The 23,061-nt window shown below is 43.2% G+C and overlaps 1 protein-coding gene across 5 annotated transcripts in view; it reads left to right on the forward strand.

Annotated features, from left to right (window-relative positions):
- The window catches only part of faf1 (Fas (TNFRSF6) associated factor 1), a 521,459-nt gene that overhangs the window by 353,853 nt on the left and 144,545 nt on the right, over positions 1 to 23,061 (forward strand). For all 5 annotated transcript variants that reach the window (XM_070886900.1, XM_070886901.1, XM_070886898.1 and 2 more), the window contains 2 exons: positions 9,392 to 9,528; positions 9,950 to 10,038. In XM_070886900.1, the coding sequence (XP_070743001.1) occupies positions 9,392 to 9,528; positions 9,950 to 10,038 (226 nt within the window). The remainder of the gene's footprint in view (positions 1 to 9,391; positions 9,529 to 9,949; positions 10,039 to 23,061) is intronic.

Consider the following 23,061-nt stretch of genomic DNA (forward strand, 5'->3'; position numbering starts at 1 on the left):
CTGCGATTCTTCACTGGAACAGAGAAGATTTCATTGAGCTGTTTATGAAAGGTTTTGATGAAGTAAATCAGAACAAACTGTTTCAACTAGTCAATGAATTACTTACAGGAGGATATATTGAAGCATAGAAATTTTCAGCGCAGAAGGAGGCCATTTCGGCCCATCGTGTCCACGCCGGCCAAGAAAGAGCCGCACGGTCCTCGGTCAGCAGCCCTGAAGGTTACATATAAACCTATGAACAATGGCGGAAAGGCAAAGAGCACCCAGCCCAAGCAGTCCATCTCTCACAACTGCGACACCCCTTATACTGAAACATTCTACACTCCACCCCAACCGGAACCATGTGATCTCCTGGGAGAGACAAAAACCAGATTAAAAACCCAGGCCAATTTAGGGAGAAAAAAATCCGGGAAAATTCTTCTCCGGCCCATCCAGGCGATCGAAACGAGTCCAGGAGATCACTCTGGCCGTATTCAATTCCCTGCAGTACTTACCATTATATCTGTGCCATCCAACAAAAGGTTATCCAGTCTAATCCCAATCAGCAACTCTAGGTCCGTAACCCTGCAGGTTACGACACTTTAAGTGCCCATTCAACCATCTCTTAAAAGTGGTGAGGGTTTCTTCATCCACCACTCTTCCAGGCAGCGAGTTCCAGATTCCCACAATCCTCTGCGTAAAGAAGCCCCCCATCAAATCCCCTCTAAACCTTCCACCAACCACGTTAAAACTATGTCCCCTCGTAACAGACCCCTCCACCAATGGAAATAGGCCCTTACTATCCACTATGTCCAGGCCCCTCAATATTTTGTACACCTCAATGAGGTCTCCTCTCGACCTTCTCTGTTCCAATGAGAACAACCCCAGCCTATCTCATAACTAAGATTTGAGCATCACTTCCCTGCTGTTATATTCTTATGCCTCGGCCAATAAAGGCAAGCATTCCGTATGCCTTCCTAACCACCTTATCCACCTGGCCTGCAACTTTCAGGGATCTGTGGACAAGCACTCCAAGGTCCTTTTTATTCATCTACGCTATTAAGTGGCCTACTGCTAAATGTGTCTACCCTTTTCTTATAAGCCCTCCCAAAGTGAATTACCTCTCTGAATTAAATTCCATTTGCCACTGCTCTGCCCACCTGACCAGTAGATTGATATCCTCCTGCAGCCCGTGACTTTCCTCTTCATTATCAACCGTACAGCCAATTTTAGTGTCGTCTGCCAACTTCTTAATCATACTTCCTATATTCAAATCTAAATCGTCGATGTAGACCACAAAAAGCTAGGGATCCAGTACTGAGCCCTGCGGAACCCAACTGGAAACATCCTTCCAGTCACACAAACATCCATCAACCATTACCCTGTGCTTCCTATCTCCAAGCCAATTTTGGATCCAACTTGCCACTTTGCCCTGGATCCCACGAGCTTTAATCTTCGTGACCAGTCTACCTTATCAAAAGCTTTGCTAAAGTCCATATATACTACATCTTACACACTACCCTCATCGACCCTCTTGGTTACCTCCTTAAAAAATTTAGTCAAGCACGATCTTCCCTTAACAAATCCGTGCAGACTGTCCCTAATTAATCCTTGCCTTTCCAAATGTAGATTTATCCTGTCTTTCAGGATATTTTCCAATAGTTTTCCCACCACTGAGATTAGGTTGACAGGCCTGTAATTACTTGGCCTATCCCTTTCTCCCTTCTTAAACCAGGGTACTACATTAGCAGTCCTCCAATCTTCCGGCACCATGCCCAAATCGAGAGAACTGGAAAATGATGATCAAGGCCTCTATTTCCTCTTTTACTTCGCTCACAGCCTGGGATGCATTTCATCCAGGCCTGGGGACTTATCTACTTTCAAAGCTGCTAAACCCCTTAATACTTCCTCCCTCTCATTTATTTCATCCAGAATATCACACTCCTCCTTGATAGCTGTATCTGCATTGCCCCTTTCATTTGTGAAAACAGATGCAAAGTATTCGTTACGAACCTTACCAACATCTTCCGCCTCCACACAAAGATTACCCTCATGGTCTCTAATAGGCCCGACCCTTTCTTTAGTTACCCTCTTAATCTTAATATATTTATGGAACATCTTAGGGTTTTCCTTAATTTTACTAGTCAAGAATATATATTTAAGATCGTCACCAAAAGAACAATCTTATTTACACAGAGGGCAATGCTCCCTATAATTGTTTTCTCTGCATGTGTCCTTTAAATTTGCTGTGGCCACGTATGTGCAGTATCTCTTCCAGTGGTAGCGCTGGTGAGCGGTCTTCACGGGACCTTGCGATTGGTGCGCGGCCCCGCACCTTGGGGGGAATATTGGCTGAGGGTTACTTGGACATGGAATGCCCTACCAGAATCCATAATGGCATTTAAAAAGGAAGTGGATTAATATTTGAAAAATAAAATTGTAAAAGGTTATGAGGTAACAGTCTGGGGAATGGAACCAAGTGGATAGTTCTTTCAGAGAACCGACCCAGGCGTAGTGGGCCAAATGGACTCCTGCTGTCAGTGGCTTTATGAAGGCAAGAAATTAATTTGATATAGATTTGCTTTGAATAAAACTTAAGCAAAATTGATTTGTAATTTTTTATAATTAAGTTTTTATTGCTAACTAGATACCCATACTAGGTTAATTGTGAAAAGCTAAACTGGAACATTGCCACTAAACAGTACACAAGGTTTAATGCCACGCCAATGATCTTACTGATGCCCAGTCCAAGTTCTGCCAGAGCCACTCACCTCCAGACCTCATCACAGCCTTGATACAGACATGGACATGAGCTGAATGCCAGTGAAGAGTTGATAGTAACTGACCTCAACAACAAGGCAGCATTCAAGTGTGTATTGTACCAACGAGTCTTAGCAAAACTGAGACCAATGGAGCTGAAAAGGAAAACCCTCCAGTGTCTGGAGCCATACCTGTCACAAAGGAAGTTAGTTATGGTTGTCACATCGCTGAATGAGTTCCTCAAAGAAGCGTCCAACCATCTTCAGCTATTTCATCAATGACCTTCCCTCCATCGGAGTGGAGCTATTCGCTGATGATTCCAGTGGTCAGCTCCATTCATAGGTAATGTTAATGAATCAGTCCATGCCTGTCGAAAGCAGTCTTGGTCTGATAAGTGATGAGTAACATTCAATTCACGGAACATAAATGCCTGGTAATGCCCATCTTGAACAAGAGAAAATCCAGTCATCTCCCCATGACCTTCAAAGGCACCACCCTTACTAAAATCCCTCTCTTCAGATCACTATTGATCAGAAGCATAACTGGAACATGAGGCTACAAGAGCAGAGCAGGGCAGAGGCTGGGTAATCTTTGAATAGTGGCTCATCGTCTGACCCCTGAAAACCTATCCATCATCTGCAAGGCTCAAGTCAGCAGTGTGATGGAATACTCGCCACTTAACTGGATGGGTGCAGCACAACAACATTCAAGAAATTGGTGCCTTCCAGGCCAGAACTGTTAACTTCATTGGTGCACCTGTCCCCAGGCTCGATATCCACCCTCTATTACTGGTACACCATGGCTGTAATATGTATGATCGACAGTTAGCACTGCAGAAACTCTCAACGGTTACTTTGACAGCACCTCTTTCCCCTCTACACTAATCTCTACAAGAAGGACAGGATGTCATGGAATACCATCATTTCCACGTTCCCTTCCGTCATACAGCATTACTTATTGTCAGTGAGTCAATATCTTGAAATTTGCTACCTACAACATTGTGGGAGTAGCATCATCAGATATGCACTCCTAGAGCATGAAGCTCTGTGCTTAAAATCAAAATATGCCTCTTGGTTCAATTTACTTCACTGAGGTTTAAAAATTGGGGGAAAGCATACTGTCCTGACCTACAAACAGTTATTCCCACAGCACAAAGCTAGGCAAAAAAGAGAAAATTACAGATGTAAAGCATACTAATGGACTGCTTGCTATGTTCAGAATAACCTATTTGACCTGATCTGTTTTAAATAACTGTTGACAATGTTCGTATGTGTGCAACAATGATGCCATTAAGTAGATTTGCAGGGAATCTTGAAGCTGAAGGTGTTCCCATGTCAGTGCTGCCCTTGTTCTTATCAGTGTTAGAGATCACTGGTCCACTTTGTACCAACGTCAATAATTGTGTTACAGTTGATGTTGTGTTAGAGCTGATCGCCGTTGAGGAGGAGGTCGTCTGTCGCTGCACGTGGTCCAGCCGTCGTCGTGGAGGAGAGACCCATCTGATGCGGCTGGAGGTGTTCCGCCCTCCCACTCTGAACCCCAGTGGGCCACTGACCTTTCCATTGTTTGCCCCCAACCAAGCCTCGGACCACCTACCATCAAGGGCGCTACCCAGCGCCAAGTCTGCAGCCAACATCTCGCCGTAGGCAACTAGGCCCATACAGCAGTGCCTGGTCTCCAGTCATCTTGGACCCCCTTGCCACTGGATCAAGACCTTGCTCAGCTAAGCCCGTGTGGTAGCCGGTGTGCAACGACCACCCCTCACACACCGGCATCTTCCACTCCTCTAACATGAAGTTCGGGACCTGGAACGTCAGGACCCTCATGGACAACTCCAGTAACGACAGGCCGGCACGTCGCATCACCATAGTTGCCCGGGAACTTAGAGCGTGCGGCAAACCAGTCCCACCCACCCCTTCCCTTAATGACTATCTGTCCCACCTGTGACAGAGATTGTGGTTCTCGTATTGGACTGTACAGCCACCTTCGAGCTCATGTTAAGAGTGGAAGCAAGTCTTCCTTGGTTCCGAGGGACTGCCTATGATGATGATGGGGGGTTCGAGCTAATGATATGCTATTTTAGAGTTAAATCACCAGTTTAGGATGGTCTGATTGAAAGCTAACTGAATGCACTAATTTTCGATTCCGCCGTATTATAATATGAATTTAGCATTGAATTTATATCAGTACAAAATTAGCATCAGATTACTATAGCACATAAAATACAGCATCTGTTACAGGCACTTTTTCAGCCTTCTATATGCAAATTGTGTTTCATTTGCTTTTTCATATATAATTAACACTCTTCCCCACCTGAGTGGACAGATGCAAAATTGTGTATGTGCAGGAGGAAAATCATTCCAGCCAATGCAAAGGAAATTTATCCAAGCTATTGGTTGCAAAATGGATCCCTCTTTCTTTGCAAATAAAGTCTTTCTTGCAGTTATCTTTGGTTCGACCAAGGACTCTTCTCTGAAGAACTGCAGCAGTGGGTTATGGAAAATATACTCTTTTCTGTACTCTTCCCCAGCTGCCAAGCTGAAATTTGTCTGTCATTTCCAGCTGCACCATTTTGTTTTGTGAACTACAATGCAACAGCTAATGGTAGTAGCCTTGTATGCTCATAATGTGCTAAAAACTAATTGCATTTAATTCAGTGACTCGATTTGATTTTTATTTTTCTAATCATGCTACTGCTCACTCAATGCCCCAGAATTTGCGGTCAGCAGCGAAGCGAAGGCGTTCACTGCTGACCCCAAAGTACGCTTCGTATAAGGATTTCGTGCCCCTGTGTTGAGAGCTTCGGGTTTTCCGACTTTCAGTTCAGATCAACGAACTGTAGTGAGAACCCCCTTGTTCTCAAACTGCTGTGATGTCAACAGGCTATCTAAGTGTCTAAGCAGCCAATCAAACGGCAGAATTCTCACAGACAGCGAATAAGGAAGTGAGTAAGCTCTTAAAATTCTAACTTTGTAAAATAGGGAGAGCAAAAGAAAGATTGGGGCTCACATGGGGAAAAGGCAAACGTGAAACCAAGATGGACAAACATTTTTTTTTAAATGTAAATATTCTTTGAAACTTTTTTAAAAAGTTGACTTTGTATTAAAATGGACACATTTCACATTGCACAAGCTTAAAATTAGTTTTCCAGGCCTTTAACATTTGTTTAGCAGTAAAAACGCTGTCAAAACCTCAGTTACACCTAATCCCTTTGGGTTTACCTTTTAGTGGGAAATTTTGTAGCATACTTGCTGTTAAGAGCCCAAGTTTTTGTCAGTTTCAATGGTTTGGCTGATTGCACAGATTACCGGCTGTGTGATATCGGGGGGAGGGGGGGGGGGGGGGGCGGGTGGGTGTGGTGAGGGGCACAGCGCAGCCTGTTTTGGAGCTGTCATTGACTGACTGACTGTAACTTCGAGATTTCCGCATGCGCCAAATCCCAAAGTTGTGTTCAGTTTCAAAGGCAGAATGACGACAAACACTGCTAGTTCACTGTCATCCCGACTGCAAATTCCAGGCCATAGTCTGGGGCATGCAGGTAAATGTACTCGAACATCCCTTCTATACCTGGCACAAACTAATTGATGAGTTTTATTTGTGCTACACTGCGGCAAAACTACCTTAACCCATATAACCCAAAAAATGTATTTTTAAAAATGTTTTTTCTACGTTTTCTCATACCTGCACATGTCACATTACTTTATTTGTAAATTTTCTGCCTGGATGTCGAGGTGCTCTCTTTTATAATTTAGTTCCACAGGAAGATTAAAGTTATAAGTCTCATCATTTCTATCTGTCATGCACATATTCTCTCTCACGCGCGCGCACATTCTCTCTCACATTCGCACATTCTCCCGCACATTCTCTCACATTCACGCATGCACGCACAAACGCATTCTATCTCTCTCACAATCACGGACTCTCACACTCTGATACTCATTCTCTCTTATACACACACTGACCAAAACACTACTCGAGTCCCAAGCCCCTGACGGGAGAACCCCTTTGCCAGAAATATTCTTGAAGACAATTTCTAACATGAAAACGTTCATTTTTATAAATTTAATGATTTTTAGTGCAAATGATTCAACATTTTATAAATTTTTATTTATATGGCTACATATTCACTTGGACAGGAATTAAGATGGTGCCTGGAACCAAGTCCCAAGAATAAAGATCCATATTTGACCCAATAAGAAAAATGCAATACCTGTACTTGATTTTTTTTTTCTCTGCAATGGTCAGATTTAATGTGCCACCATTCATGTTTTATTGTGCACTCCCGAGATCCTATTTTATTTTTAGCTATCTGAGCAGCAGAGTATTAAATTGGATTTTCTGCAAAAAAAATCTATTTGCACTCCGTCCTTTGCATTTCATTATTACTATGGCATTTATGAGTTACCATCTAATATTTAGATGTAAAAGCAGATAGCCTTTTTCATATTTAGTGGTAATGTTGGTATCCACTCAAATCTGCTGGTGCAAGTACAAGCCATCTCTTAATTTGTGACTTGATTGAGTGAGCCAAACCAAGATCGGCTAAATGTAATATACAGCTTTTTTTAATATGTAAAAACTATAACCAGTTCAGTACTGTAGAATGATCATTCTGAAACAAAACACCGTCAGCAGTCCATCTTAGTCATTACCAAAGTTGCAGAATTATGTTAACTTTGCAAAAACTTGATTCTATCTTGGAAAATTGCTCTTGTGTAACATAGATAAAATAAATTTGATAACATTCTCATTTTTCTAAAATAATAGATGAATTCTGTTTGAAATGTCGTTTTTAAGCATAACTGCTTATGCCTGTAAAAGAGCTAGGTAATATTCTAATTCTGTGTGTTTCTCTCATTCTACTTCATTACAATTAATAAGAACGTAAGAAATAGGAGCAGGAGTAGGCCATATGGCCCCTCGAGCCTGCTCCGCCATTTAATACGACCTTGGCTGATCCAATCATGGACTCGGGTCCACTTCCCTGCCCGCTCCCCATAACCTCTTATCCCCTTATCGTTTAAGAAACTGTCAATTTCTGTCTTAAATGTATTCAATGTCCCAGCTTCCACAACTCTCTGAGGCAGCGAATTCCACAAATTTACAATCCTCGGAGAAGAAATTTCTCCTCATCTCAGTTTTAAATGGGCGGCCCCTTATTCTAAGATTATGCCCCCTAGTTCTAGTCTCCCCCTTCAGTGGAAACATTCTCTCTGCATCCACCTCATAATCTTACACATTTCGATAAGATCACCTCTCAATCTTCTGAATTCCAATGAGTAGAGGCCCAACCTACTCAACCTTTCCTCATAGGTCAACCCTCTCATATCCGGAATCAACCTTGTGAACCTTCTCTGAACTGCCTCCAAAGCAAGTATATCCTTTCGTAAATATGGAAACCAAAACTGCATGCAGTATTCCAGGTGTGGCCTCACCAATACCCTGTATAACTGTAGCAAGACTTCCCTGCTTTTATACTCCATCCCCTTTGCAATAAAGGCCAAGATTCTATTGGCTTTCCTGATCACTTGCTGTACCTGCATACTAGCATTAGAGTGTTGCAGAGTATTGTTTTTGGAAAATCTTCTCTCGGAAATGTTTTGAAATCAGTAAAAGAAATCAAATGGTTATACTGAGTGATAAGTAGCTTAAAACAATTAATTATTGTTTGGTTTCTAAAATATGATGAGATAGATTTTCATATGTATCTGAATGTCGGAAAATCAAGTTGGCTCCATTGCAGGTGTACAATCTACACCGTCTGATTTTCCTCTCTGCACTCTACGCAGGCTATATTTTACGCCCAGACAGTGCTGACAAGTATCAACCCCAGTATTTTGTTTCACTCTTGTATTTAAAAAGAATTAATCAAGAATGATGATGTTTATATTCTTTACCACAAGTTTCCAAATATGAAGAATGCACACACAATTTGTTTATTTCTTGTTTATTCCACGGGTCAGTAACTTATGAACAACAAAAAGTAAATGTTGAATGGTTTCATTTGAAATTAAATAAAGTAGATACTGTGCTGTTTCCTGTTGGGTATTTTGCTTAAAACATCAGCGAGGAATGATTTGTTACAAATATTTTAATTTTATTCCCTTTACTTTAGTACAATTAAAAGTAAAGGAGCCACTTTATTATTTCCCATTGTTTCATTTGAACCGCGGTGTGAGTGGTCGCAATGTCAAAATCTTAATGAACTCTAGTATTCATTTAAAGAACAATTTTCATCCCAATATAATTCAAGTGCATCATTAGATTAATATTGATATTTAGCTATACAAATACAAAGAATATGAACATTTTTCCAAATTCATTGAGCCATTTTACAAAAGGAAATGTTGCTCAGGCTGTTGTATTCTGCAGGTACAATATATGACCATGAGGTGGCCAATTGTGACAGATTTATAGCAATAGTTGGTGAAGTAATTTCAGTTAATTGCAACATGTACAATATTTCATAGTACAGAGGATAAGAACATATTTTATAAAATAGGATATTTTCCAAAGCCTGTTATAAAAAGTAATACCAAAAGTCATTTTAATTCATAGCAAAGTAAATTTTCAACCTCGTGCCTAGCTAGGTTACAGATAATGACTATTGAATGTTTTACTTGACCTAATTATTTTTCCCTCTTTTCTACAGATTTTTGAGCATGTGCACTCGACATTTTGGCAGTGTTGTGGCACAAACAATTCGAACATATAAAACTGATCAGTTTCCCCTGCTTCTTCTTATAATGGGGAAACGATCATCCAATGAAGTTTTGAATGTGATTCAAGGTAATTTCAAGCAGAAAAATTATATTTTTGAATATTATTTGTATGTAGAATGTGCAAGAGAAATGTCAAAAATTAGAAAATCCATTAGTTCCTTTTTTTAGTTCTATAAATATTTATTCTGATGTGGATGACATCATTTGAATACAGTATCTTCATTTACATTGTGTGTATATCCCAATCTATTATCTGCAAATGGATCTTTCCATAACTGTACAAGCAAGTAGGTTAAAGTATGTGATTAAACATAGCTACGCTGGCACTCGATAGTAATTCATTCAATCTAATCTTGAATTCATACCATTTTTTTTTTAAACAGTGCCACTTCTTAATGCCTTTCTAATGAAAGCTGAAATTGCTTGCCTCTATCAAACCTGCGTTAATCTTAATAACTTAAAGCTCAGTTGTGTTCCTTTGTTGCTAGGTAACACAACAGTAGATGATTTGATGATGCGGCTGATGAATGCCATGGAGATCTTCGCAGCTCAACAACAAGAGGATATAAGGGATGAGGTAAAGAGATGAGAAACTATTTCGGAGTTTTTCTTGTTGCAATCTATTAGAATATCATACGAATATGAAAGAAAATCTCTCTTTTTAAAAAAAAAATACACATTAGAGAAGTAATACAGTACCAGCTAAATATTCCCCCCCAAATTCAGATGGGAGCAGAGAAAAAGGCCGCCTTTTAAAAGGGAATGTATTCTAGTTTTTCAGATTTTACCTTTTTGCAGTTGATGCTCATGGTTTTTTTTATTGTACCTAATAAGCATATTCAGCATTTGTTTTCAAACAAACTCCTCTCACTATTAACATTTGGCATTTTGCATTTTACAAAAATTTAAGCTTACTTTTCTTTACTTCCCATTATTTCTGAAGTTGGTGACCTGTTGGAAGAAACAATTCCATGGATGGTGATTGTTATGTCTTGAATAAAGAATCTGACCAGATACTGTATACTCAAAGTAAGGTGTGACCGTAGTCCTTTATTACAGGTCTCAGAGTGCCTCTCCAGCCTGTGAGGCCTCCTTTTGTACAAGTGCTCCCAAGGGATTGTGGGATCCCTTGGGACTCCAGGGGATGAGCCCTCTGGTGGTTAAACAAGGTATTTACAGGTTTACATATATAACAGTGATAGTTTCCACTATGTTATCCAAGTAATTATTCATATATGCATATCAGCAAGTGCAGAATTATTACAGCCATATGATAAAAAGAATATAGAGGCACTGGAGAGGGTGCAGAGAAGATTTACAAGGATGATACCAGAAATGCGAGGATATACTTATCAGGAAAGGTTGAACAGGCTGGGTCTCTTTTCTCTTGGAAGGCTGAGCGATGACTTAATCGAGGTCTTTAAAATTATGAAAGGTGTTGATAGAGGTGGATACAGAGAGAATGTTTCCACTTGTGGGGAAGAGCATAACTAGAGGCCATCAATATAAGATAGCCACCAAGAAATCCATTAAGGAATTCAGAAAAAGCTTCTTTATCCAAAACGTGGCGAGAATATGGAACTCGCCACCACAGGGAGTAGTTAAAGTGAATAGTATAGATGCATTTAAGGGGCGGCTAGACAAGCATATGAGGAAGAATTGAATAGAGGGTTATGCTGATAGATTTAGATGAGGAAAGACAGGGAGAGGCTCGAGTGGAGCATAAATGCCAGCATGGACTGGTTGGTCTGAATAGCCTGTTTCTGTGCCGTGTATACCATGTAATCCTATGTTAGCGGAGTCCAACCTTGTCCTCTCCCAGTGTCCACATAACACATTTTTGCAAAGGAGTTACTGGATAGCAATCTGAGCAGGAACCCTGGGTTCTTTATTCTCTTGCCTGGAGATTCGGAGACCAATTGTCTCTGTTTTAAGGCTAGCTAATTCTACATAGACAAAGGATTGAAGCACGGGGCGTTCCATTTTCCATGTTAAATCATTTGCCTTTTTGGGGCTCTATCTCGTCTAACTTTGGGTTATCACATAACACATATTTAAATTGGTATAATATATTTCAAATTGTGACAACTGTTGAATTCCTCTCTGAACTAGATTTCAACAGCCCTATTTTACAGATGTCTTCCTGGTTCAAACGTCATACCTGTGGCATAAACTCAATTCTGAAAACTGAAGCAAACACCGCCTCTTTTTAGCTTATCAAAATTAAAAAAATTACTTCAGACAATCTGACCTATCTGACTCTTCTACTGAAGCTTACATACATACTTATTCGAATAACCTCAACATGTAACTTTAAAAATGAGCATTTAATACACTGCCAGTAACTTGTGCTCTAAGCTTCTGCTGTTAAGGCCTCTTTAATTGTTCAAATCCTTGCTCATCAGGGTTCCTCCAGGGTCAACTGAAGATCAGACTACCAAAATATTTATTAAAAAGCTAACCCTATAGCCCTGGGTTTACTACAACTTTTCCTATACCATCTTGTAGAATTGCTTCCATTCTTCAACACTGTATCACTCGGATATTATCATCTCAATGGCAGAATGATATTGATCCAGATTTTGCGGTTAGAGGCAAAGAGATAGTGCTCACCGCTTACCTCAAAGAAAGCTGCCTACAAAGATTTAGCGGGCTCTGTGGAGTTGATTTCCTCTTCCGACGTCAGTTTCAATCCGGCACCATAAATAGGAGATCTATGGCGTCCAGTAACATTGTAGTCATCAAGCAGGCTGAGCAGATTCAAGAATTCTTAGCAAACCAAGAAGTAACTGCACTGATTATCATTCACTTTTCAAGAATTTACAGAGAGCAAAGTAAAGATTGGGACACACACATGGGTTTAAAGTAGAAGCTGAAATATCATAAACTTTAAAACAAATTCTTTTTTTTATTTTAAAAATCTATTGAATTTTTATCATGGAATGGAGGGAGTCACACTCCACACTTTTATAAACAGTTTTTCACGTCCAGAGAGGTTGTTCAGCAATAATTATGACTTAGTACACCGTTTAAAAAATTCAGTTACACTTCATTCAACAAGGCTTAAATTTTTCAGTGTTTTTTACAGAATAAAGCGTAAAAAGTTGAAGTTCACGTCAAATCACTGATTCTGTGTTGATTGCTTCCATGAAGACTACAACAGCACACCCTGTCTGAAAGTAGGGTATCACTAACTGCAACTCCCAGATTTATACGCATGTATGGACGCTAGAAGTCGCTGTCAGTTTTACATAGTGATGACGACGAACTCTGACCATTTCGCCGTCGTTACAGCCACAAATTCTGGGCCATTCTGTCCCTATAACCTTTGCATGCATGGCATTAAAAGATGTCTCTGATGAGATGATAGAGTTCTTTGGTTTCTGTTGCCAGGCTTCCTCACTTGTCATTCCTGCATTATTTGCACAGTTTAACAGTTCTTTTTAACGCTATTGTGGTTTGGATGGCTGTCACTTGCTCTCGTGTTTACAAAAGATAAAGAAAGTAGCAGCCAAGTTTCATTACTTCTCTGCACTGATTTTAGTTTGCTAATTAATGCATTCATGTTAAATTCCTGTGACCCATTTAAAATAAAGCAGGCCTCAGCATTGACTTACAACCCTACCTGCAGGAAGGCTTATAAACATACGAAAATGACAGATAGGAAAAGATCCAATGGTCCAACTAGCCTGTCCTGTCCTATATAGTTGTGATGCCTTATGCATCACGATACAGACATTCGCTACCCATCTGGAACCATGTAATTTCTTACAAGAAGCTAAGAAGCAGATAAAAACCTTGGGAAAACTGTAAAATTCCTCTCCGACCCCTTCAGCCGATCAAAACTAGACACTGACTTATTTATCTCTTGTTCGAGCTAATCTCCGCCCCAGACAGAAACCAGTCCAGCTCTTAAAGTAATTCAATGAATCAGTGTTCGCCGCACGAGCCGATTAACTGTCCTCTGGCAAAGAAGAACCGCCTAACATCCAACCTAGTTCTGCCCTTGCGTAACTTGTAACTTTGCCCCTGGTTTTCCCTAACCTATCCAGTTTAAATATTTGGTCTACATGTACACAATCTAGCCCCTTTACTATTTTGTAAACAATGTCAGCTGTGGCTCAGTGGGTAGCACTTTCACCTCTGAGTCAGAAGGTTGTTGGTTCAAGTCCCACTCCAGGGACTTGAGCACAAACAATCTAGGCTGACACACCAGTGCAGAGCTGAGGGAGCACTGCACTGTTGGAGGTGCCGTATTTCGAATAAGACGTTAAACCGAGGTCCCATCTGTTCTCTCAAGTGGATGTAAAAGATCCCATGGGACTATTTCGAAGAAGAGCAGGGGAATTATCCCTGGTGTCCAGGCCAATATTTATCCCTCAATCAACATAACAAAAAAAAACAAGATTATCTGGTCATTATCACATTGCTGTTTGTCGGCGCTTACTTGTGCGCAAATTGGCTGTGCGTTTCCTACATTACAACAGTGACTACACTCCAAATGTACTTCATTGGCTGTAAAGCGCTTTTGAGATGTCTGGTGATTGTGAAAGGCGCCATATAAATCCAAATCTTTCTTTTAAATCTCGATTAAATTGCCTCCGAGCCTATACTTCAAAGTTTTCAGATCCAGTTATTTGAGCCCATCAGGGGTAACTAAGGTGTTTTAGACTGAGAATCCATCTTGTGATCAATGTTCCCTTTAAGCTGCGCAGGTACGCAGTAATCTGAACGTCCCGCACAGCCAGTGAGCCGGCTTTTAAATAGAAAAACCGCACATAGCGGAATTTCAGATTGCCCGCACAGCCTGTTAATGGGGTCGCGCAGGCTAAAAAGATTTAGAGGGAACATTGCTCGTGATCTTCCTCTACACCTTTCCAAAGCCTCAATAACCCCCACCATGTTTCCTACATTACAACAGTGACTGCACTTCAGAAAAATACTTAATTGGCTTTTGCACATCCTGAGGTCTTGAAAGGCGCTACATAAATGCAAGTCTTTCAGAACTGTCCCAGAATCCAGCAAGTTATTAAAGATACAGGCAAGGGGTGCAGTAGTTTGCATCCCGCTTGGCCTACAGCATGATGGGGAGAATGAGGAGAGGCGATGCTGAGGAGCGCAAGCTGCTAGAAGAGGCAGGAGAAGGAGGGGGAGAAGGGCTCTCAGCAGGAGGCTACATCCACCCAGGGTCTTCAGTGAGCAATTCTCTTACCTCAACCTCAGCGACGAACAGTGCATGCAACATCTCCATTTTACTAAGGAGGTGCTCACTAAAATCTGTCACTTGCTGCAGGCAGACCTGCAGCCTCAGTCCCGGGCGAGAACGGCATTGCCAGTGGCTGTAAAGGTCACCATAACCTTGAACTTCTTTGTTTCAGGCTCCTTCCAGGCTGGATCAGGTGACATCTGTTACATCTCTCAGTTCATTGTCCACTCCTGTACAAAGGTGGTGAGTGAGGCTCTGTATACAAGGAGAGCTAAATACATTTCATTCTCTTGTCAGAGAAAAACAGGCAGAGCGATAACGCGGCTTGCCATGAAAGCAGGCTTACCCATGGTGCAGGGTGCCATTGACAGCATACACATCGCGTTGCGGGCGCCACATCTCAATTCGGTGATGTACTGCCAGCGGAAGGGTTTCCACTCCCTCAATGTCCAGCTGGTGTGCGACCATACTCAGCGCATCATGCAGGGCAATGCTCGGTATCCTGATAGAACCATGATGCCTTCATTCTGCGACAGTCCACTGTACCATCGCCATTTGAGCCACCACGACAAACCAGAGGATGGCTGCTGGTTGACTAGGGCTATTCGCTGTACATCTGGCTCATGACTCCGCCAGGCTATCCAACTACATGTGAGCAGCAAGCATATCCTGAATGCCATGATGCCACATGGAATCATATAGAGCAGACCATTGGCATTCTTAAATGACGCTTCCACTATCTGGACCGCTCTTTAGGAGCCCTGAAGTATTCACCACAGCACGTCTCAAGATTCGTTATGGTCTGCTGCATGGTCCACAACCTCGCCATCGTGAGAGCACAGCCCTTGCCACCAGGCATACAGCGACCAGCTGAGGAGGAGGAAGCAGAAGGAAGGAAGCAGTCCAGACAGCCAATTCCCCATTGAACAATAGTTCCACATCTTACCTTCTCTCTCTTACTGACAGAGGGCAGGGAAGTGGAGCTGAATCCATGATCTTATTAAATGGCAGAGCAGGCTTGAGGGGTCAAATGGCCGACTCCTGCTCCTATTTCTTATGTTCTGACCATCACAGCGTCCTCTTGACCACAATGCTACAATAAAAACCACAACATTCAAAACCAATTTTTAAAATTAAACCATTACAATATTTCATTCAAAAGTCAACTAATCACCCTTTGTGCCTGTCTTCAGTGTGCCTTTTCCTTCCATCTGCTTCTATGCAGTGCTACTGCTGTGGCTGCAGCATGACTGGTTGAAGGCTGCTGACTTTCAGTGGAAGAGACTGCAGATGGCCCAGCAGGATGACCTCTAGCAGCTCTGGGCCTAGCAGAACCAGCTTTGGACTGCAGCACCTCGTCATGGGAGGCAGCAGTTTGGGCTGACTGGTAACTGCAAGAGCACTGGTGCAGTGGCAGGTGGACAAATGCTGTCATCCCCAGCGACGGCAGTAGGTCCATGCTCCCAGGAGCCACTGCCACTCCCCTGGAGCAGTGCCTCAGCAGTCCTAGTAATCTGCTGGAGGATAGATTGCTGGACAGCTGTGACATCCTGCAAGCCCCTTTCAACACTGGAAAACCCAGCCATGATGGCAGCTTGTGTGGCAGCAAGCTGAGCTTGCATGACTTCAGTCTGAGCTCATTGCAACAGTCAGATGTTGAGTGGCTTCTGCTTGTGCTGCATAGGAATAGGAATCGGCCATTCAGCCCCTCGATCCTGTTCTGCCATTCAATGAGTTCATGGATTTGCGGCTTAACTCCATATACCCGCCTTTGGCCCGTATCCCTTAATACCTTTGGTTAACAAAAAGTTATCTCCCAGATTGATCTGGCATCAATTGCCGTTTGCGGACGAGTGTTCCAAATTTCTACCGTCTTTGGGCTCAATTTTCCCCAAAGCATTTTTTTGGTGTACTTGAAGAGTTACGCCTGATTTTTTTTTGGGGCCCCAAATACGCCAAAAACAAGTGTTGTATGTTTCCCCGTTGGATCTCTTCATTTTGGCATGGCCTAACCCAAGGGGGGTGGAGCCTTGATCTGCGCCAAAAAGATCAGGCTGCCATGGTAACCAGGGACACAATGCGAGCTGAGGCTGCAAAGTGAAGCATACAGCCAGCTCCGAACGCATTAAAAGAATTGAAAAACACATAGCAGCACCTTACCTCCAACCTAACTCTCTCGTACACCCTCTCGCTCTTGTACACCCTCTCTCTCTCTCTCTCTCTCTCTCTCTCTCTCTCTCTCTCTCTCTCTCTCTCTCGTACACCCTCTCTCTCTCTCTCACCCCTCTCTCTCTCTCTCTCTCTCGATACCCTCTCTCTCTCCTCGTACACCCTCTCTCTCTCTCTCTCCTCTCTCTCTCTCGTACACCCTCTCTCTCTCCTCTCTCCTCTCTCTCTCTCTCGTACACCCCTCTCTCTCTCTCTCTACACCTCTCTCTCTCCTCTCTCTCTCTCTCTCTCACCTCTCTCTCTCTCACCCTCCCTCTCTCGTACACCCTCTCTCTCTCTCTCTCTCTCTCGTACACCCTCCCTCTCTCTCTCTCTCTCTCTCTCTCTCTCTCTCTCTCTCTCTCTCTCTCTCTCTCTCTCTCTCTCTCTCTCGTACACCCTCTCTCTCTCTCTCTCTCTCTCTCTCTCTCCTCGTATACTCTCTCTCTCTCTCGTACAGCCTCTCTCTCTCTCTCTCTCTCTCTCTCTCGTACACCCTCTCTCTCTCTCTCTCTCTCTCTCTCTCTCTCTCTCTCTCTCTCTCGTACTCTCTCTCTCTCTCTCTCTCTCGTACACCTCTCTCTCTCTCTCTCTCTCTCTCTCTCTCTCTCTCTCTCTCTCGTACACCCTCTCTCTCTCTCTCTCTCTCTCTCTCTCTCTCTCTCGTACACCCTCTCTCTCTCTCTCTCTCTCTCTTACACCCTCTCTCTCTCTCTCTCTCTCTCTCTCTCTCTCTCTCTTACACCCTCTCTCTCTTTCCGCCCCCCCCCCCCACCAAATGGGCAGAAGTGGTGTAGGTGGCTGATTACGACCCCTTTGGCTGAAAAAAAAACTCACTTAAAAAATTTGTTACTAACTGAGTTATGCTGGTGCAAATTGATTGGGGAAACTGGGGATTTTTAAGATGGCCAGAAAAAGCAGCCTGCTCAAAAAAAAAATGCCCCCCCCCACCTCTGCCCGTAGTTCTGGAATCCCCAACCAGCAGAAATAGTGTTTCTCTATCTACCCTATCTGTTCCCCTTAATATCTTGAAAACTTCAATCAGATCACCCCTTAACCTTCCAAATTCTAGAGAATACAACCCTCCTCGTAACTGAACCCTTGAAGTCAGAGAATCATTCTGGTAAACCTATGCTGCACTCCCTCCAAGGCCAATATATCTTTCCTACGGTGTGGTGCCCAGAACTGCTCACAGTACTCCAGGTGTGACCTAACCAGGGTTTTGTATAGCTGCAGTATAACTTCTAACCCCTTGTACATAAGAACATAAGAAATAGGAGTAGGATTAGGCCATACGGCCCCTCGAGCCTGCTCCGCCATTTAATAAGATCATGGCTGATCTGATCATGGACTCAGCTCCACTTCCCCGCCCGCTCCCCATAACCCCTTATCCCCTTATCATTTAAGAAACTGTCTATTTCTGTCTTAAATTTATTCAATGTCCCAGCTTCCACAGCTCTCTGAGGCAGCGAATTCCGCAGATTAACCCTCTGAGAGAAGACATTTCTCCTCATCTCAGTTTTAAATGGGCGGCCCCTTATTCTAAGATCATGCCCTCTAGTTCTAGTCTCCCCTATCAGTGGAAACATCCTCTCTGCATCCACCTTGTCAAGCCCCCTCATAATCTTATACGTTTCGATAAGATCACCTCTCATTCTTCTGAATTCCAATGAGTAGAGGCCCAACCTACTCAACCTTTCCTCATAAGTCAACCCCCCTCATCCCCGGAATCAACCAAGTGAACCTTCTCTGAACTGCCTCCAAAGCAAGTATCTCCATTCATAAATATGAAAACTAAAACTGCACGCAGTATTCCAGGTGTGGCCTCACCAATACCTTATATAGTTGTAGCAAGACTTCCCTGCTTTTATACTCCATCCCCTTTCCAATAAAGGCCAAGATACCATTGGCCTTCCTGATCACTTGCTCTACCTGCATACTGTCCTTTTGTGTTTCATGCACAAGTACCCCCAGGTCCCGCCGTACTGCGGCACTTTGCAATCTCTCTCCATTTAAATAATGACTTGCTGTTTGATTTTTTTTTCTGCCAAAGTGCATGACCTCACACTTTCCAACATTATACTGCATCTGCCAAATTTTTGCCCACTCACTTAGCCTGTCTATGTCCTTTTGCAGATTTTTTGTGTCCTCCTCACACATTGCTTTTCCTCCCATCTTTGTATCGTCAGCAAACTTGGCTACGTTACACTCAGTTCCTTCTTCCAAGTCATTTATATCGATTGTTAATAGTTGGGGTCCCAACACTGATCCCTGCGGCACCCCACTAGTTACTGGTTGCCAACCAAAGAATGAACCATTTATCTCGACTCTCTGTTTTCTGTTAGTTAGCCAATCCTCTATCTATGCTAATATATTACCCCCAACCCCGTGAACTTTTATCTTGTGCAGTAACCTTTTATGTGGCACCTTGTCAAATGCCTTCTGGAAGTCCAAATACACCACATCCACTGGTTCCCCTTTATCCACCCTGTTCGTTACATCCTCAAAGAACTCCAACAAATTTGTCAAACATGATTTCCCCTTCATAAGTCCATGCTGACTCTGCCTGACCGAATTTTGCTTTTCCAAATGTACTGCTACTACTTCTTTAATAATGGACTCCAACATTTTCCCAACCACAGATGTTGGGCTAACTGGTCTATAACTTTCTGCTTTTTGTCTGCCTCCTTTTTAAAATGGGGGTGTTACATTTGCACTTTTCCAATCTGCTGGGACCTCCCCAGAATCCAGGGAATTTTGGTAAATTACAACCAATGCATCCACAATCCCTGCCGCTACTTCTCTTAAGACCCGAGGGTGCAAGCCATCAGGTGCAGGGGATTTATCTGCCTTTAGTCCCATTATCTTACTGAGTACCACCTTCTTAGTGATTGTGATTGTGTTAAGTTCCTCCCCCCCCTATAGCCCCTCGACTATCCACTGTTGGAATATTGTTAGTGTCCTCTACCGTAAAGACCGATACAAAATATTTGTTCAAAGTTTCTGCCATCTCCATGTTCCCCATTACTAATTCCCCGGTTTCATCCTCTAAGGGACCAGCATTTACTTTAGCTACCCTTTTCTTTTTTATATACCTATAGAAACTCTTGCTATCTGTATTCTAGTCCGCTAGATATAAAGGCCAGCATTCCATTATCCTTTTTGATTATTTGCCATACCTGTTAATGACATTTTAATGATCTATATACCTTGACCCCCAAGTCTCCTTGGACATCCATTGTTTTCACCATTCAGAAAGTACCCTGTTCTTTCCTTTTTAGATCCAAAGCGGATGACCTCATATTTGCTTACAGTGAAATCCATTTGCCACAGTTTTGCCCTAATCACTCAATTGCCCGATCTATCAATAACCCTTTGTAATGTTATGCTTTCATCTACACTGCCTACAATGCCACATATCTTTGTGTCATTGGCAAATTTGGATATATGACTTTCTATGCCATCATCTAAGTCATTAATAAATATTGTGAATAGTTGAGGCCCCAACACAGACACCACTAATCACATCCTGACAATTTGAGTATCTGCCCATTATCCCTACTCTCTGTCTCCTGCCGCTCAATCAATTTCCTAACCAGGTAAATAATTTGCCCTCAATTCAGTGTACTTCTACCTTAGCTAACAGGCTGTTTAGTGGGACTTTATCAAATGCCTTCTGGAAGTCCGTATAAATAACATCCATAGACATTTCTCTGTTCACTACTTGAGTCACCTCTTCAAAAAATGCAATTTGGTTTGTCAGGCATGATCTACTTTTCACAAGTCCATGCTGGCTCTCTGATCAACCGAAAATTTTTGAGGTGTTCAGTCACTGCATCCTTAATTATAGACTAGCAATTTCCGAACAACAGATGTTAGGCTAACTGGTCTATTCTTTGCTGGTTTCCCTCTCTTGCCATTCTTAAATAGTGGATTGACATGTGCAACTTTCCAATCTAAAGGAATGGTTCCTGAATCTGGAAAACTTTGCAAGATTATAGTTAGGGCATCTGCAATGTGCTCGCGTACTTCCTTTAAAATCCTTGGATGGAAACCATCCGGTTCTGGGGATTTGTCACTCTTCAGTGCCATTATTTTCTTCATTACTGCTTTAGTTTCGTTAATTTTATTGATTCCTTATCCTTGATTCTATATTAGTTTCTTTGGGATTTCTGGCATGGTATCCTCTTCCTCTACTGTAAATGCAATGGAAATCGAGACATTGGCTGTCAGACACGGCATGATTGTTGGGTCCACAAGTGCGCTAATGGATCTGCCCACCCCTTCCACGCTGGAAAAGATGGGCTCTACATTCTACGCAAAGCCTCCATGCTCCTTGACATTGAATTTGTGCTTCCTGGCAGACTTGCCAATGCACCAAGCATTTCCTTGTGCATACCCATCACCTCCCTTCTGTAGCCCGCCCCATCGAAGTCCTCATCTGAGTCCTGTGCAACAGAACTCATGTGCCACCTTGCCCTCCGGGGAGCTGGCAGCTGTGCTACCCTTTCCCCCGGCCTTGGCTGCAGGGATTCCACGTGCAGATCCCGTCTCTAAGGTACCCTTGCTTCTGCGCAGTGCCAGTATCTGAGTTGGTGGCTGCAAGTGTCGGTTTTTCTCCTCCTTCATCACTCTTCCTCTTGCACCACTGGCCAAGTTAGATTTATTGGGTCTCTGAAATAAGAAAGGCACAGGATAGATTTGTGGTGACCAGGCAGAGAGGGGGGAAGCAGGAAGTGCATGTTTTACCATCTGTAGCTTATAAGTCAGAAGAGATTGTGGGATGAGAGAGAAGTGGGATGTGAGGAGGAGGATTAGGTATGAGCATACTGTCATCTTCAATGCTTTCAGCACCGCCGCTGGCCACAGCCTCGGTCACAGCCACTCCTGTTATGGCGAGCGGGGTTAGGTTATGGAGGTGCACCTGTCCCCCTCCAGTTAGTTGTAGCTGCCTACGATTGTGAGCCACCTTATCCTGCAAGAGAGCGGGAGATGTGTCAGTGAGTGTGGTTCACTGTGTTTGGCAGATGTGGCTGTTATGGTTGAATAGCTGGCAATGTGTGCAAGTTGAGATGTGGGAGTGAGGCTGAGATTGAGCATATGAATGTGAGGTATGAGTTGTAATTGATAGAGATTGTTGGTAGATGAGTAATGGGTGTATGGTGAATATAGAAGTGTGTGAGGCTCGTGATATAGTTTGTGGGATATGGCATTTGAAGATGAATTCACTAACCTGTGTGAGGTCATTAAACTTCCTGCACTGCATCCAGGTCCTCGGGGCTACACTGCTTGCATTGACAGCGATGGCTATCTGCTCCCATTCCCTTCTCAGCAATTGTCTGGGGGGCCTCCTGGCCCTCTGTTGATACAGGACATCTCTCCTCCTGTCCACCTCCTACACCAGGGCTTTGAGTGCTGCATCCCAAACTCTGGGAGCCCTCTCTGTGCCATGTTGCACCATCTTTACTCTTCCTGTGTAGGTCACACACTCCTCTGCAGCGACTTCCAGTACCTGTGCAGCCAGAATGCACCTCCCCTTTAAAAGCTGCAGGCTAGCTTTAATTGGTGCTAGCCTTGCAAGAACTTAAGCCCCCTGATGAGCGTGCAGCCACTAAGCAGCGTGTTTTGTGTTGAGCTACATGCCGCTATCATTATAATTAGCACAAAGTTTGCGTGCTGCCTCCATTACATTGAACGGGCACAAGTTACTCGTGCATTGCGATCGCCACGTCTGTTTTCAGGGACTTTCCAATTTTTAGCCCTTTGACTCTTAACATCGCTGAAAAAGTTTTTACCATTCTCTCTTAGGCAGTCCCTCGGAGTTGAGGATGACTTGCTTCCACACTAATACGAGTTCTCAGGTGACTGATGTGTCCAATGTGGAACCTACAGTCTCTGTCACAGGTGGGGCAGACAGTGGTTGAAGATACGGGCGGGTGGGGTGCTTGGGTTGTCGTGTGCTCCTTCCGTTGTTTGCGCTTGGCTTCCACTTGCCAGCGGCAAAGAGACTCTAGAAGTTCGGTGCCTTCCCGGATGCTTCACCTCCACTTTGAACAGTCTTGGGCCAGGGATTCCCAGGTGTCGGTGGGGATGTTGCACTTTTTCAAGGAGGCTTTGAGGATGTCCTTAAAGCATTTCCTCTGCCCACCTGGGGCTCGCTTGCCGTGTCAGAGCTCTGAGTACGGC

The sequence above is a fragment of the Pristiophorus japonicus genome, chromosome 8 (assembly GCF_044704955.1).
Source record: "Pristiophorus japonicus isolate sPriJap1 chromosome 8, sPriJap1.hap1, whole genome shotgun sequence".
Lineage (NCBI taxonomy): Eukaryota > Metazoa > Chordata > Chondrichthyes > Pristiophoridae > Pristiophorus > Pristiophorus japonicus.